The sequence below is a fragment of the Dunckerocampus dactyliophorus genome, chromosome 5 (assembly GCF_027744805.1).
Source record: "Dunckerocampus dactyliophorus isolate RoL2022-P2 chromosome 5, RoL_Ddac_1.1, whole genome shotgun sequence".
In the NCBI taxonomy this organism is placed as follows: domain Eukaryota; kingdom Metazoa; phylum Chordata; class Actinopteri; order Syngnathiformes; family Syngnathidae; genus Dunckerocampus; species Dunckerocampus dactyliophorus.
In genome coordinates this window covers 17,493,723-17,509,523 of record NC_072823.1, presented here as the reverse complement: position 1 = coordinate 17,509,523, position 15,801 = coordinate 17,493,723, and the positions used below count along the sequence as shown (strand labels likewise).

Genomic DNA, 15,801 nt, shown 5'->3' with positions numbered 1-15,801 from the left:
TCCCAGGTGTGCATGTGCAAGAGATGTTTCATCGTTCACACATTCCAGCTGTTCTTATGCTCAAAATGATCCATTCTGTCTTCATCCACAGAGAACCATCCTTAATGTGCGTTTCCTCATTCTTTTTCTTGTCAGCTCTTTTCCGTAATGGAATGGGTCAACCCTGCATCTCTGGAATGGGCAGATGCCTCCTTCTGGTGTTGGCACAGATTAGAGTTGGCATCAAGGAAATATAATTTGTACCCAGATGCAATTGTCTGTGACTCCAACCTTCTGCCGCTATTCGGTCTCAGCTTTTTACGACTGTTTTGTACAGCTTCTCGTAACGCTTGCAAATATTTCCCAGTTAGCATTTGGCACGCTGCCATCTCTGTTTCGGGTCCCTCCCTTGAGGGCATGCCATCTCTGCAAACAGTGAAGGCGTCCAAGAATGCCTTGCTCACCATATGGGGATTGCTGTTTACAAATGTTTGTGCTAAGTAGGCTTGGCTGCATGCCATTTTTCTACCCATGCCCTCGCCGCCCTACAGAAGATGCCAATGTAGGAGCGCTAGCAACCATTGCCTTGGCACGTCTTGTTGTCTTTGTCCAAATAAACTGTGATGAATGAGGAAATCGCCAAAGGTGAGTCCACTTGTATTCAAATACCACAGATGTCCGTTGGTTGTGTTGGTCTCTGGCTATGCCAAGGACACTGGCATAGCGCCGGCTGGCTGGCATGCGTCCGTTGCAACTTGGCATAGACGGATAGACCGCATTTTCGCCGGTGTTCTCTTTCTCGTAAGATTACCGTCGATTCACATCTTGGAATATCACATTATCTTTAGCTCGTCAACGTCCTTCGATGTTTCTTTTCATCTGTGGATTCCTCTGTTGCCCGCTGGCATCTCGCTCACATGTGTGCTCCAGCTATTGTCATCTTTCCTTTTTTTCGCCACCCTTGTTGGTTGGTGTTGCCCCATTGTGCCTCTGCCAACATGGCATGAGGGTGGCAGTATGAAGGGCTGTTTCTCATCGCCTTTCTTATTCTCCTCGCCCCTTCGCCCATGCCCGCCCCCGCTCAAGCCCTGACTGGATGGCACTGTGCCAACCTGCCGCCGCCATCGCTCTCATTTGTAGCTCATCCCATCGTTGCCCTTCCCCCGTCACTATATTTACAGCCCTCTCTCTTCCTCATCTACTTTCAGAGTCATTAAGTGTGTTTGAAATGTGCTGTGTTTGAACAGTTGTACATAAACACACGCTCAACTTTTCAGCTCTCATAAGGGATGCACTCACTTGTGGTCCACTTGTGACTTGGGAGACTTTCTGGCACCTGAAGGAATGCCCAGATAGCTTGGACCGTGGGTAATTACTGCAGCACTTACTTATTCCACCGAGACAAGAGGAGAGAAATGAAGTGAGCCCCGAGTTTAGAATTTAGCTGATTTTATTTTAATTAACTTTTACCAACCCCCCCATGATGTGTGCTTCACTTCACATGTCCTTGTGCAGATTGGACACAGATGTTTGACACACAGTTGATCGGATTATTAGTAAAACTGACTGTGTACAATTGATCTTGCCCACTTTACTTAAAATGACCCATGCCCCTTTCGTTTTCTCCTTTTTCTTCTCTTGTCAGATAAAAGCTGCCAGTGGTGGTGAAGCCATTAAGCAAATACTCTCATTAGTACACAAAACATAATGAATATGTAAATGGTGTGTGTAATTTATGCATGGGCTGAGAGACGAGTTCTCTTTTCAGCCCTCGTTTGTATTCACCCTTTTGACGCACCCCTTTCTCTTCAAATTTCACATTCTTACACCAAATTTGATCCTTTCTATGACCACACCTTTTGAATGAATCTACAATGGACCTCTTGGGATCTTTTATTTTGTCTTTTTTTGCCTGTCTTTTGGTTCTTAGTTTCTAAATGTCTCACAGCATCGCGGTCTTTTTCTCTGTTTGGTTTCGTCTGCTAACAGTCTGTCCTCACCAAAACAAATCCTGCAGCGATGCATTAAACCAACAACCGAGTGTTTGAACAAGCTCTGTCTTCCAGGAATATGAATACTGAATAATCTATCCAGCATCATATCTCACACTTGACTGTGGTGGGTTCATGTGTTTTCCCTTTGTCTCTCTGTCGCTGTGTTCGTCTAAATGTGTGGTCTAAAACTGTGGTAAATGGAAGCGTGTCCTGATAAACATGAGTATCCTTGCGCTCGTCTACAATAAACACCTATAATACTCGGGCTCCCTTGGCAATCACCATAGCAACAAACCAAGGCACCCACGTGAGTTGCATAGTAAGATGTTCCCCGAGCCCATTGACCATAAAGCTGCTGCAAACCAGGTAGCCTTGCTCGAGAAAGTGAATAAAAAAATAAATACCCACTCAAATGTCACACCTCAACTCTGGCTCACTCCAGGGCAATCTCTTGTGTTTATCAATAAGCTTGCAACACACAACACTCGTATGCGCCACCTCTCTGTCTCACCAGATCTTAACAGGTGCTGATGAGCCGCAGTCAATGATTGTAATGAGCTATCGATCACCGTGGGAAAATGGAGGGACGGAGAGGGGTTAGGGGAAGCAGAGGACACAAATAGGAGGAGGAGGAAAATAAAGAAGTTCATGAACTAATTGGAGACAAGCTACCTTAGACGAGAGTATCGACACGTGCTTTAATCAAGTTTTCATCTACTATTGGACTGTGCGAAATAAGCAACTGGGCACGAAGGTTTTAAGGGGAACTATTGTGGTGGATGTGCTCAGGATGACCATGCAGACCAAGCCCAGATGCCCGTGAAGGCTCTGACGCAGTATCTTTATTTTCCTCTCGTTTTTTGTGCGTGGAGTGGAAGCAGACAGCTTTAGGGAAGGGGGAGGTGCGTCGTATGTGTTGGTTGGCGTTTCAGATAATGAAATGCAGCAGGGAACAAAGAGCTGGGGGCCCCTATTCTCTGGGCTGCGGCTTCATTTTCACTCCCGTCAAGTCTATGATTCTTCCATACGCTCCTTCTTGTGTATGTGTTTGTTTGTATGAGCGGCTTGTTGTGTGTACGACAACCCCGCCCACCCTCCTCCTGTTAGTATTCTGCATGGCAGATCCCCTTAATGTAATAACTGTGTCTGCATGTCTAATTTACAGCAGTATAGAGTAAATAGCCTGTGGTTAATTACAGTACATGCATGTGTGTGTGTGTGTGTGTGTGTGTGTGTGTGTGTGTGTGCGTGTCCATGCGTGTGTATACATGCACATAGGTGTGTCACAATGATTTATGAGTTGGAAATAGCTACACCCGTGGCCTGTTTCTTCTCACTTAGTTTTTAATCTGTCTTTCCATTAATTTTCTCTGAGATGTTGGTTATTATGGTTTTAGAGCAGTGTTCGTGAGGATACACGTGAGTGCACATTTATGGTTTAATGAGACAGAGGTGTGGCCATTTTGAAAAGGGAAGATGTTTAAGGGCATGTGCACTTTGTTTTGCCCATTTTCAACTCCTGCACTGCCTAAATGTGTTGAGTAAAGTAAAAAAAAGTTGAAATGAAGGCAATTAGACTTCTTCATGGTCCATCTAAAGTACAACCAAGATGGCTAGTTGCCCTGTACTTTTAGGGGTCTGCCACCATCTTTCTTGCTTCCTTCTCTTTCGGGGCTTCGTCCCTTCCCATCGCAAAGAGCCTCAATGAACAGAACACAGATCTTTATTGACAGTACACGGCAGAACATGGAAACAGCGGGTCAATCCGTTTAGCCCAAGGGCCGATACACCAATTCACCAATTTGTCAGTGTTAGTTTGAGAGAGAAAAGCAGCTAATCTCTCCTCTCTGCTCTCTATTGATCACACACTTAGACTCCACTTCTCTGTCTAAACACTATTGATTCCCCCTCTCTCTCAATCTCATTCTCTCTCCCTCTCTTCTCTGTCTCACTCCCTCCACATACCGCAGCTTTCAACGCACACTTCTTCATAATACTGAAAAATATGGATTGTACATTGCCCGGTAGATGAGTCACACACTCTATGGACACTTTACCATGCTTTAGCGTGAACCAACAAGACTAAGAATGATCCCTTTAGCAGTTGGCGCACAAGAATTCAAGAGTTTGCAACACGGGCCTCAACGCTCCTGCTCCCTGCTGTGCATATTCAAAAGCGGGTGCACTGTCTCATTAAAATCAAGCCCTGTGCAGAATGAATGAATACACGCAGTGATTAAACATTCACCTCTTGTTACTGTGCCTCCTGCCTTTTGTTTTTGCAGCCTCACATCACAGGATGCACTTGAAAAGGACCTGCCAAGATGAAGGCGTTGATTCAAGTGAAAACAAGGGTCTCTTGTTTGATCACATTTAGCTAGTAGGGGGCCCATGTCATTAATCTTTTTTTGCAGATAGAAATAAAGTAGTTAAGGGATGGCCAATCCAACGACTGTGTTATGTTAATGAATGGACTGAACCGGGTGGGCAATTCATCATATGCTGTATGTAATCTGTGAGTCTTTCTCAATTTAAACTAATGAACAACTGATGATAATGTGCTTTGTTAAGCTTGAGCGCCCTCTGCTGGTGATGTGGGCTCATTATAGATTACAAAACCGACTTGCGTAACTTAAATCAGCTGTTTTGTAACTACTGTGGCAAGACCATGCTGCACGTTTGATGCATGGAGTGTGTACTTTAACGCGAGTTATAAGCGGGGGAAAAGATACTACAATCACCTCCCAGCTGACGATGCCTACCGGTGGAGAAGACGAAAGAGCTGTGATGAGAAAGCAACTGAGAGAAGTACTGCTAGGTCGAGAAGATCCGGAGGTGTTTTTCGCGATGTGTTTGTCCATTTTGGGGCATCAAGAGACCAGAAGACAGTTTCTGCACATCATCCAGCCTTTGTCATCGGGCAACAGGTCCCTGCACTCCGCCCTCGCCTCCATCTATCAGGAATATTTCACTCAGGTCAGAATTGTTGAAAGTACGCTTAACTATAAATTTTGGCTTCACATACTTGGTCGGGTATGTGTCACAGTGTTTTACATGAACATTTTAAAAAGCAAATTATTATTCCCAACACTTATAAATAAACCGTTGGTTAATTTGAATAGCTGTAGGTTAATGGATTTGGTTTTGTGGTTGACGAGAGCCTCCTACCTTCTCCTACTTGAGCTGACCATGAGCACATTGCATTTGGCGAAAACGTTTTTTTTGTCAAATTAGTTACACATTACACATAAATAAGACGAATCAATCTTAACATAGTTATTTATAAAAACTAATATAATTACAGTGATGGCACGCACTGGTTTAGTTAATCAAAGAGAAGCACCTGCCCAGGTTATCCAGCTACAGTGCTACCAGATGGGAAATGAAAAATTATCGTAGAAGCTTTAAATTATCGGACATACACGATTCGACGTTTCTCGGGATCATCTGCTACATTAAAGCACTACCATAGACCGTGACAGTAACTGCAAAATAGTCTATACCGTATACATTAACATACTGTACAGTATACCGTTAAATAAACTTGCAGCACTGTGGGAAAGAAGCCTCCACTGGTAGAACCACGCCACCTCCCGGTTGTAAGGGGGCACATGAGACAATCAGGCGCAGTGCAAGGATGTATGTACCCTATTTGTGTTTGCTGATAGCCATGTATTGAAGGGGTCAAATTATTGTACGTCATGGGAATTTTGGAACCATCCAAAAATACAGAGGGTGAAATTATCGTACAAATACAATAATTATCGTGCATCTGGCAAGGCTGTCTATCACCAATACAAATATAAAATATTAAAAAAATATATGGGGCTTACATATTATTGCAACACTTCTACTTACTTCAACATCAAGTATAATAATAAAATTATGTACTTAATAAGCAGTAGACTTTAAGGAGTCTATACCGCTATATTACATTTGTTAAGCAATTATGGCATTTCCTTTTAAAACATTTACATATTATTCTCATTTCAATAGGTACACCTTATGTTACCTTGTTTACTGTAGCGCAAGATACACTATGATCAACTGATGTCAGTAGTGGAGTTCAATAACACTGCATACTACAGCAATGAATATACAGCACAAGTGTTAAATGACTTGGATGTTTTTGACACAGCTCTTGTATGAATCTTATAAGACTGGGCAGTTTATGTGTACTTATGTTACCGTCATTTGTGTGTTTTTTATGGCAGGTGGATGATGATGAGCTGGAACTCGCACTGATGCTGTCACGACTTGAAACACAAGGAACCCCACTTCAGAAACACGAAGGATACAAGGGTGGGCACACAAAGGAAGTAGGAGAGAGATGCAAATCACGAGAGCCTGAGCATCAGAAGGATGCACAGCTGAACGTGTCGGATGTGAGTCAGACGGTTTCTCCCATGCAGAATATGCTGGAAAATAGCACCAAAGTGATGGAGGAAAAAGTTTTAAACCAGAAAGCAAAACGCTCTAAAAACAGACGGCAGAAAGCGGTGGCCCAGCGGGTAGTTGGTTTGCCATGCTCTCCATCAGCGATGCCGCCTGTGTTGCTTTGGTTCCGCAGGGACTTGAGACTGTGTGACAACCCTGCTCTCATCAGCTCCTTGGAGGTGGGCGCACCAGTCATACCTGTCTTTGTCTGGAGTCCTGAAGAGGAAGAGGGGCCTGGAATTACAGTGGCTACGGGAGGAGCTTGTAAATTGAATTGAGTCCCCGACGATCAACTTTCACATTATCTCTGTTGGTATTCATTGCCTCTTTTTACTCTATCGGCAGGTAAATACTGGCTTCATCAAGCTTTGGCTTCTTTCTGTTCATCTTTGGAACGTATCGGCAGCCGTCTCATCTTCCGTGATGCAAACAGAGAGGGAAACCACGTTGCATCGACTCTGTATACGCTTAAAGAGCTGGTAAAGGAGACTGGGGCAAGAACAGTGCTGGCCAATGGTCTCTATGAGCCTTGGCTAAAAGAAAGGGATGACGTGATAGTGTCAGCACTGCAAAAAGATGGAATTGATTGCAAGATGTTCCACTCATACTGCATCAGAGACCCTTATTCTGTCAGCACTGAGGGCGTTGGACTCAGAGGTGTGTCATCATATTTGGTTACAGTCTCTCACAAAAATGAGTACACCTCTCGCATTTCAGCAGTGATTTTATTATATCTGTTATGTGGCCCATTTTCTCAAGGGAGGGGATCATGCTGTTTCAGAATGTTGTAATTCATAATTCCGTTGATGAACCACAGATTACAGCGTAGGCAGCATTCCAGCAGTCCCACACCATGATGCTACCACCACCATGCTTGACAGTCAGCAAGGCACAATTTTTGTTGCAGACTATTTAGACAATAAGGGGCATTTTCAGTGGATCCATACCACTGTAGAAACTGTACACTGACTACTCAAAAGTATATGTCAGTTTACTTTCTATGGCAATGTGCCTTCAGAAGATATTTTGTAATAAAAACAGGTGCTGAAATGTGAGGAGTGTATTGAAGTTTATGAGATAAATATCTGATTCTAATAGTTGAGTGAACTCAGAATTGAAATGAGATTGTGTTCATTTTGTAATGTGTGGTTCATCTGTGATGTAGGAATTGGATCACTGTCTCATTTCATGAACTGCTGCAGACAGAACCCAGGCTCTGCATTGGGCACTCCACTGGACCCGCCTGTGTCCCTTCCCGTACCTTCCAGCTGGCCTGTGGATGTCACTTTAGACAAACTTGGCCTGGCACGGATGCCACGTAGGAAAGACGGCACAACAGTTAGTGATCACAGACCATATTAGACAATCAGAAATCCAGTAGTCAGTATAATTCTAGTGTCTCTTTTGGCTTTCAGATCGACTGGGCAGCTAATATTCGCAAATCCTGGGATTTTAGTGAAGAAGGAGCTCATGCCCGCCTTGAGGCCTTTCTGCATGATGGTGAGACAGGCTTGTTTGTGTTCATTTGTGTGGTCATAGCGCACTGATGTTGGACCCAAGAGAGAGCCTGCTGGCTCACCATTTTCGTTCCAGTTCATTCTAGAAGGGTTTGATGGGCTTTCTGTCATGATTCAGCCAAGTTTGTCCACACAGAACTAATCCATTTCTTATTGATAAGGAGTGGTGTGGTGAGTTTGGATACTATTTTCTCTCTAGTGCAGGGGATTTCAGAGTGAGGTGGGCCAGAAGCCTTCAAGGTCAGCAGCAGCTTGAGAAAAAATAAGAAAAACATATTTTTCCAAACGTGGTAAGCTAAGTTTAGTAAGTTTTAAAGGCAAAGCAAATAAGATTTTTAGTTTATACATGAGAGAGTAAATGGAATATGGTGTAAGCTACAAAATATACTCCAGAAAATATATTTTTAAAGGAATAGGGGAGGACCCAGCCGTAATATCTGATGGGAGGCTTACTGAGCCATGCAAGTATATGCCAACACATACCGTATATGCTTACAGATCTCTTTTGCTCCACATCTGCTTTATCGAAACCAAACCACTTCCATATTACAGAGGTACCTCCTCGTTTAGCCACAATTTCTTCGTCTATAGTCTCCGCCTTCGGCCATGCTCATTTTCTCTCTTTTTCCACTGCTGGGGCACGTTGTGGTAGATATGAGGTGCCAATGCTTCAATACAGTGCGCTGTGGTGCGCAGTCGCAGGAAAAACACGTCATCAACTCTGCTTTTTTCCCCGTTTAAAATTATTATTTATACCGGTATAAGTAATTTATAACCGGAATATAAAACTATCACCCAACCTAATATATACTACATATGTTTAATCCTTTGTTTCCCAAGGTGTGTATAGATACGAGAAAGAGTCAGCCAGGGCTGATGCTCCAAATACCAGCTGTCTATCGCCATACCTTCACTTTGGTCAGCTCAGCCCTCGCTGGCTACTGTGGGATGCCAAAGCGGCACGCTGTCGACCTCCAAAATTCCAACGCAAACTGGCGTGGAGAGACCTGGCATACTGGCAGCTAACCTTGTTTCCTGACCTCCCGTGGGAATCCCTTCGGCCTCCATACAAGGTGGTTATGGATAAGAGCAAACACATTGACCCGTTGGTTATTTTATAGGGTGTGACTGATCTTGTGGTATTTGTAGTCACTACGGTGGAGCAGCAATCGCAGTCACCTGAAGGCGTGGCAGTGTGGTCGTACAGGCTACCCTATGGTGGATGCAGCCATGAGGCAGCTGTGGCTGACAGGCTGGATGAACAACTACATGAGACACATTGTGGCATCTTTCCTCATAGCATACTTGCATCAGCCCTGGCAAGAGGGCTACCGCTGGTTTCAGGTAAGACATACAGTCCATATTTCAATGCATCCAGTATTGAGTATCTGTACATGTGTGTAGGACACACTGGTGGATGCAGACGTTGCCATCGATGCCATGATGTGGCAGAACGGTGGCATGTGTGGTCTGGATCACTGGAATTTTGTCATGCATCCTGTTGACGCCGCAATGACCTGCGACCCCAATGGCAGCTACGTTAGGGTATGGTGTCCTGAGCTTGCAGATTTGCCTGATGACCTCATTCACAAACCCTGGAAATGCCCGGCGTCCATGTTGCGACGAGCAGGTAAGGAATGTGCACTCACTCATGAGACCTAATGCCAGAGGATTATAGACAGCATTGTTTTGATTGAGAAGTACTGATATTGTAGTTTGATCATCACATTAACAGTAATAAAAAAATAAAAAATAAAAAAAATGACTTTGGAGTTTCCACTGTAATAACAATGCACATAGAAACATCTTGTCCTTTCTGTCTCTACTCAGGTGTGGTGTTTGGCCAGACATATCCGGAGAGAATAGTTATAGATCTGGAGGAGAGGCGGAGTCAGTCTCTTCAAGATGTCGCCCTGGTTCGAAGGCAACACAGGCAGTATGTGGACAAACGCACAGGCTGTGACTTGGTCCCTATGCCGCCACGCCTGGTCTCTGAGGCCCTGGGCTTGTCACATGACGCTGGAGGCGTGGTGCTGGCTGGCAAACAATTCCTCCTACCAGTCATCACCCGCATGGAATTCAAGTTCCAGCTAGAAGATCCGGATGCAGATGCCACCGCCAATCCGTACAATGCTGTCCTTAAAGGCTACGTCAGTCGCAAAAGGGACGAGACCATTGCGTTCCTCAACGAGCGAGACTTCACTGCCAGCGTGTTGCATGAAGGAGCACAGAGGAAAGAGAGGCTGGAGAGTGACTATCGCCGCATGGAGGGGCTGCCTAGACCTCTTGCGCCACGAGGAAGTGCTAGACGCACACCAAATGCAAAAAACAGGTTCTCCATAGTACCTGGTGGCGCTGTTACTACACCCAGATGACCCAGAGTCGAACAGTAAAGATGAGTCTTCCTCAGGACAGTTACTTTACTTGCTGTTAAATCCAGTTGACAAATGTCACTAAGCTTAGTATAAACGTACCTAACCTTTGAGTAATTTTTTTCCAGTGGGTCTCTGTGTCATGGCTGTGACAGGCAGAAAAGCTCTTACTCTGTTGGAGACCCCAATTGTAAGACGACCCATCTTTTTCTTCTTAAATTTGAGTCAATACTGAAGCGCAATGATGACGTGAAGGCAGTAAAGCAAATTCTTTCAATACCTACAGAAATGCACCAGAGGAACATTTGCTTTCAGTGAGTTTGTAAGGTGCTGATTGATGAGAAACTCAAGTTTTGAACTCAAAGCAAACAAAAACCCCTCTTCCAATAGGACTTTTGACCTCAGCTACCTATTATATTTTAAACCATGCGGTCCTTACTTTGGCATAGACAAATAATATTTAAGGGCTACAATGGAGGCTGAAAAAGCGATGCCTAAAATAACAATGGCTGAGCCCAAATCTTGTGTGTGCTGTGGCTGCACTGACAAGTGTGTCTTGTTTACTTGTAAAAAGCTCTGTTAAATAAATACAAATCAGGAGAAAAAGAAAAAAACGTTTCATGAGGTTTATTGTAAAGATAATTTCAGAACAGACATCATAGATGATACCATACAGGTGAAAGTGCTTTTCCCCAGAACAATTCCATTAACTTGAGTGTCAGTCTCTTCTTTTATTTGGGGTGTGGGAAGAGTGATGTTAAAAAAACTCAACATTGTATGGTCCTTAAAGTGAGTCTTTTAACAGCAGCTATTAAGGATCCCTAAGGTTCACATTTGTACAACACAGTCAGGGCAGCAAAGAGACACATCAGAGTTCTGATGTAAAGAGACACTGCCTGCCAGTGTTATTTGAAGAGGAAAAAAGTTGGGAGAAGGATTAGATTAGTCCTCTATGGAGCGGATGTATCGCTCATATGCTGCCTCGTCCATCAGAGAGTCCAGCTCAGAAGGTTTGGCAATGGTCATCTTCATTAACCAACCTGTGTTGAATAGGAGCCATCAAGTCATTAGATGGAGCTAAACTGCTTTTGACTACTGATGTCTCATTTGAATTACGAGATGTTAAACATCATAACTAAGTCGCTTTCCTGGTGCTCCCACTAAAATTTGCAGAAGGAAACAACCTTGGCATCTGTTAAATGTATCGATAGTGTCAAGCAGTATAATTTAGCCCTTCAGGGTAGGTAATGATACTTTATGAATGAATAAATATGGTACGGGTGTGTTTTCTTTAATATTCCAAATCAATTTCAATAATTAAATCAAAAAAATATATCCAAAGTTCTGATATTTAATAATGTATGTGCATTTTTATGCAATCATATTAAAAGGTAAAAAATGACAAAAATGCAACTGGACAATTGTAAATTTGTAATAAAAATATTACTATTATATTTATTTTATTATTATTTTAAATCATCAGAATAATAAGAGAATGTCAAAGTGCTCACAGTATCACATGTACCAGCCATTTTATTACGTTCACTTACATTCTCAACATGAGTTGTATCAAAAATTCTAGATTTTAAAAGAAAATGCTTGAATTCTGCTCATCATAATGAGTTGTGTTTTAAATGTTGTAGTTGCCTTATTCATCTACATGATAGGGACAACAGGGATGATGTACAGTCGTCCCTCGCCACATCGCGCTTCGAATTTTGCGGCTTCAGTCTATCACGTTTTGTTGTTGTTGTTGAGTATGGCCTATTAATAGTCAAAACATATGCATGTTTAAGCTAATTTTGCGTATTTTGGCCAAAATTAAGCCTTTTACAAGCATAGAAATGACTGAATGAACTAAAATACAAATATAAAATATTCAGAAAACGCATTGAAAGACACGATATGCACTATTCTACACTGGTCACTAGGTGTCTGTAGTGTTACTGTAACAACCTGTTGGTGTTGTACGGTGGATGTTCTACATTCTGATGTTCACGAACGCACCTTGCTGCTAATGTTTTAGGTGGAGAAAGAGGAAATGTTGTTGTGGCAGAGAGAGTGAAGAGGAGACAAGTGTGCGAGCTAAACTGCGTGCTGTGTCAGAATTGGTGTTGGTGTTAAGGTTGGCAATAAATCTTTAAAAGAACGTCAGACTCTGTGAGAACACTACATTGCATTAGCTACCACAAAAAGTCCAGAAAATAAAAAATAAAAAAACAAGGAACTCTGCCAGTGCTAAAATGTGTGAGTCTATATTATGTCTTATTTTCTATTATTGTGTCTACTATACTAAGTAATATGAGTGTAAATGTGATTATGGGGTGTTGTAGCATTAAAAGCCGCATTTAGAATGTCGTAAATAGGTTTTCTATGCTCCAACTACAAAAATATTCCATTTATAAATAAGGAATCCTACTTTGCGAAAAGCCACTTATCACGGTCAGATCTGGAACCAATTAACCAAAGCGATTTGCACTTCTCCAACTATAGCAATCTATTCAATTTTGCAGGTATAACTTCCAACTATAACATTTTTAATGTTTCTCTTTTCGAAAAAATGTACATATTTCCTATGAAACGCTTTGTGCTTACCATCTTTGTAGCAGGATTTGTTGACCAGACCAGGTTTGTCAGCCAGCAGTGAGTTGACCTCGACCACCTCTCCAGTCAAGGGAGAAAACAGCTCACTGGCCGCCTTTACACTTTCTAGAGCTCCAAACTCATCTTAAATAGCAGATAAACACTCATATTTAGATTAATGACAATATGACATAAATAACAGCTACATTAGATAGATCTAAGTGACCTTGTTGAGCAAGCTGTGTTCCCACATCTGGTAGTCCACAGTAAACTACATCTCCCAGGGCTTCCTGCAGGCAAACAAGACAGAGGGGTTGAAGGTCACAGCCAACACACCTCCATTTGTTCAAGGTTGCGCGCAATCTGAAGGAATGTACCTGAGCAAAGTTGCTGATACCTACAGTCCCGATTCCATCCTCTTCCACCCGAATCCACTCATGCTTGTCTGTGAATTTAAGTGCTGGAAAATAATAAAACATATTTAAGTTTTAGCCAAAATGCAAAGTAAGCAGAAAGTTAGCCTGTACGTCCTTTACTAGCTAGTGGCAAGGCGTATAGTGTGGCTAACATGTAACGATAGGCTAGCAAATAAAAGGAAATACCTGCTGAGAATGGGGTCGACGAGGAAAAACTTCTTTGAATGTAGGATTTCGGACATAATCGATGAGACGAATGTGGTCCCGACCGTGTTAGTAAAGGTATGGCGGTGGAGAAGTTAGAAGACAAGCAGCGGAACAGTCTACAGGCGGACATCTTTCTTCCTTGTCTGACGCCGTAAGCAATGGTGATACTAGTACGTATTAATTAACGCCATCTACTGGTCTGGAGTAACGGTCAATCAGGGACAACACACTGTTCGACGTGTTTTAGTGTACACATTTAATACATTTTAATATTTTGGTTTCCTGCTATGATGCTGTGACACTTTAATTGACGAAGCAGTATCGTTTATACATAAAATATCAGCCAAAGTTCCATTAATTCAATAGCATGAAAAGCAATGTCCAACCTTTTTACTGGTGATGTCTTCGTGTATGTGTGCGTGTGTGTGTGGGTGTGTGTGTGTGTGTGTGTGTGTGTGAGCGCGCGCGCGCAGTGGCGGGCGGTGTATTTGGCACCTGGGCCTTCAGTGGGGACTTGACAAGCCAGAATTTTTCTTGGTAAACACTGAGAGGACCAACTGTTAAAAAATATTAAATAATATAATGATAATATATTTACATAAGTTGCCATTTACCCTTGATTCACACTACAATCCCTTGTGGCAAATGCTGACATTGTTACGCACTACTCCAATTGGCCACCTACGAAAACAAACTCAGATAATATTCCTTTTGGCTGAAATACAGCATAGTAGTTCCAGATTGTAGTTGAACAATATACCAGCTCACTGCTTTTATCTCATCTACTTATTTTTGTCTATTTATGTCAGGGCTGTCCAGGGGAGCCCCTTTGATATTTATTAAAATATATATTCTATATATTTTTTAAGCCTAAAAAAAGTTAGATATTTAAAGACAAATCTTTTGTGTTTGTATTAGTTATGCGTGTCAACATTGTTCACTTTTTCTAGTTACTTTATGCCATTTTCATTTTTCCACTTTTGCTGTTTATTTCTGCAGTGAACCACTGTCCAGAGATGGCACCTGCGCCACACTTTGGACACCACTAACCACCAGAAAGGAAAGGTGTTGCTGGGAGAAGTGTGTCCAAATTATGTCGTCTCTGTAGCTGGTCATGGGTTCGGTTCCATTGTGGAGGTTTTTACAGTTTTCATACCTGCACTGCAAGGCGGTACAGAGGTGGAAATCAATTCCTGCTCACTCGCGCAGCAGATACTTTGCCCTTATGGATCGCTTGTTTTTCATTACCGAATAAATGCATGGCACACCCGTCCTCTTCTACGTATGAGGTGTGTTATGAAGCAGAGTTATGGTCCCACCCATTATTATGTGGCACTATTTTTTTTTTTATGTGTGATTAACGTGTGCACGTCCTGTTTGACCCTTGGCCCACACCGAAATTTGAGGAAGTAGCGGTGACTGTGGAGCCACAAGCGGCAACAAATTTTGAGTAGAAATAGACAAGAAAAAGGGTATTTGGATCGCTAACCTTAGCTTCAAAGCCCTGGCAGATGGCTCTCACAACAAAACCAAAGTTATTCGTATCTGTCACTGTGATTGGAATTGTCACAGAGTACATCGACTAACCAGACAGAAACGAGAAGGAAGGCAATGAAGCACTTCCGGTATTTTTTATTGTCATTTATACAGAGGTACTTTGGCATACGAGTGTCCCTGACAGAGCTAGGAGCACTAACATTACCAGCACACTAGCTAGTTATCGCCACATCGGTAAAACATGCGTACATTATACCGATCTAATTTATCTAATGTATTATATAAAACTATTACTCTGACAGGGTCTGAATACAGACCCAGAATCCACCAGTACAACCCTGGACTTGTTTTTCAGAGAGGTTGTGTGGCGAACAAATATGCACATTAGCACGCAATAATGTCAGCAAATCTTATTGATACATTCCCCCATAGTATCAGTATTTGGTACCAAATATGAAGTGGAAGAAAAAGGGGACAAATACTGTATTAGGGGACAAATACTGTATTATATATTATATTATATATATTATATATATATATATATATATATATATATATATATATATATTATATATTATATAATACTGTCTATCTGTACAGCCTGGGACAAAAATACACGGTGCCTTCAAGGACTGTCAAAGTGGGACAATATGCCACTCGCATTAAACATGCAAAACCTGGGGGATTTATAAATGTATATTATTTTTTTTAATGGCCTATATTTCCAAAATTGTTATCTCTTTATGTACAATTTGATGTAGTTATCGTAGTTGCATATCAAATCCTTTACCATAAAGAT

The 15,801-nt window shown here is 42.2% G+C and overlaps 2 protein-coding genes across 4 annotated transcripts; one reads left to right on the top strand and one right to left on the bottom strand.

Moving 5' to 3' along the window:
* Positions 1–45: 45 nt before the first annotated feature.
* Positions 46–12,560, top strand: si:ch1073-390k14.1 (deoxyribodipyrimidine photo-lyase). Of its 2 annotated transcripts, none has more exons than XM_054775320.1 (10): positions 46–624; positions 4,259–4,949; positions 6,188–6,674; positions 6,756–7,067; positions 7,576–7,748; positions 7,826–7,910; positions 8,768–9,000; positions 9,077–9,271; positions 9,332–9,557; positions 9,758–12,560. In XM_054775320.1, exons 2-10 carry the CDS (start codon positions 4,656–4,658, stop codon positions 10,300–10,302), a joined length of 2,550 nt encoding a protein of 849 aa, XP_054631295.1. In that variant the 5' UTR covers positions 46–624; positions 4,259–4,655; the 3' UTR covers positions 10,303–12,560. The 2 variants fall into 2 exon arrangements, with proteins under 2 accessions (XP_054631295.1, XP_054631294.1); XM_054775319.1 differs by having other exon boundaries at positions 1,625–4,949.
* On the bottom strand, positions 3,100–13,712 carry gcsha (glycine cleavage system protein H (aminomethyl carrier), a). 2 transcript variants are annotated; one of them, XM_054775325.1, is made up of 5 exons: positions 13,485–13,712; positions 13,260–13,342; positions 13,109–13,172; positions 12,895–13,026; positions 3,100–4,927 (listed from the first exon to the last, which is right to left on the bottom strand). In XM_054775325.1, the coding sequence occupies exons 1-5, from the start codon at positions 13,633–13,635 to the stop codon at positions 4,887–4,889; spliced, it is 471 nt and encodes a 156-aa protein (XP_054631300.1). In that variant the 5' UTR covers positions 13,636–13,712; the 3' UTR covers positions 3,100–4,886. The 2 variants fall into 2 exon arrangements, with proteins under 2 accessions (XP_054631300.1, XP_054631299.1); XM_054775324.1 differs by lacking the exon at positions 3,100–4,927 and adding an exon at positions 10,912–11,339 and having other exon boundaries at positions 13,485–13,684.
* Between the last annotated feature and the right edge of the window lie 2,089 nt (positions 13,713–15,801).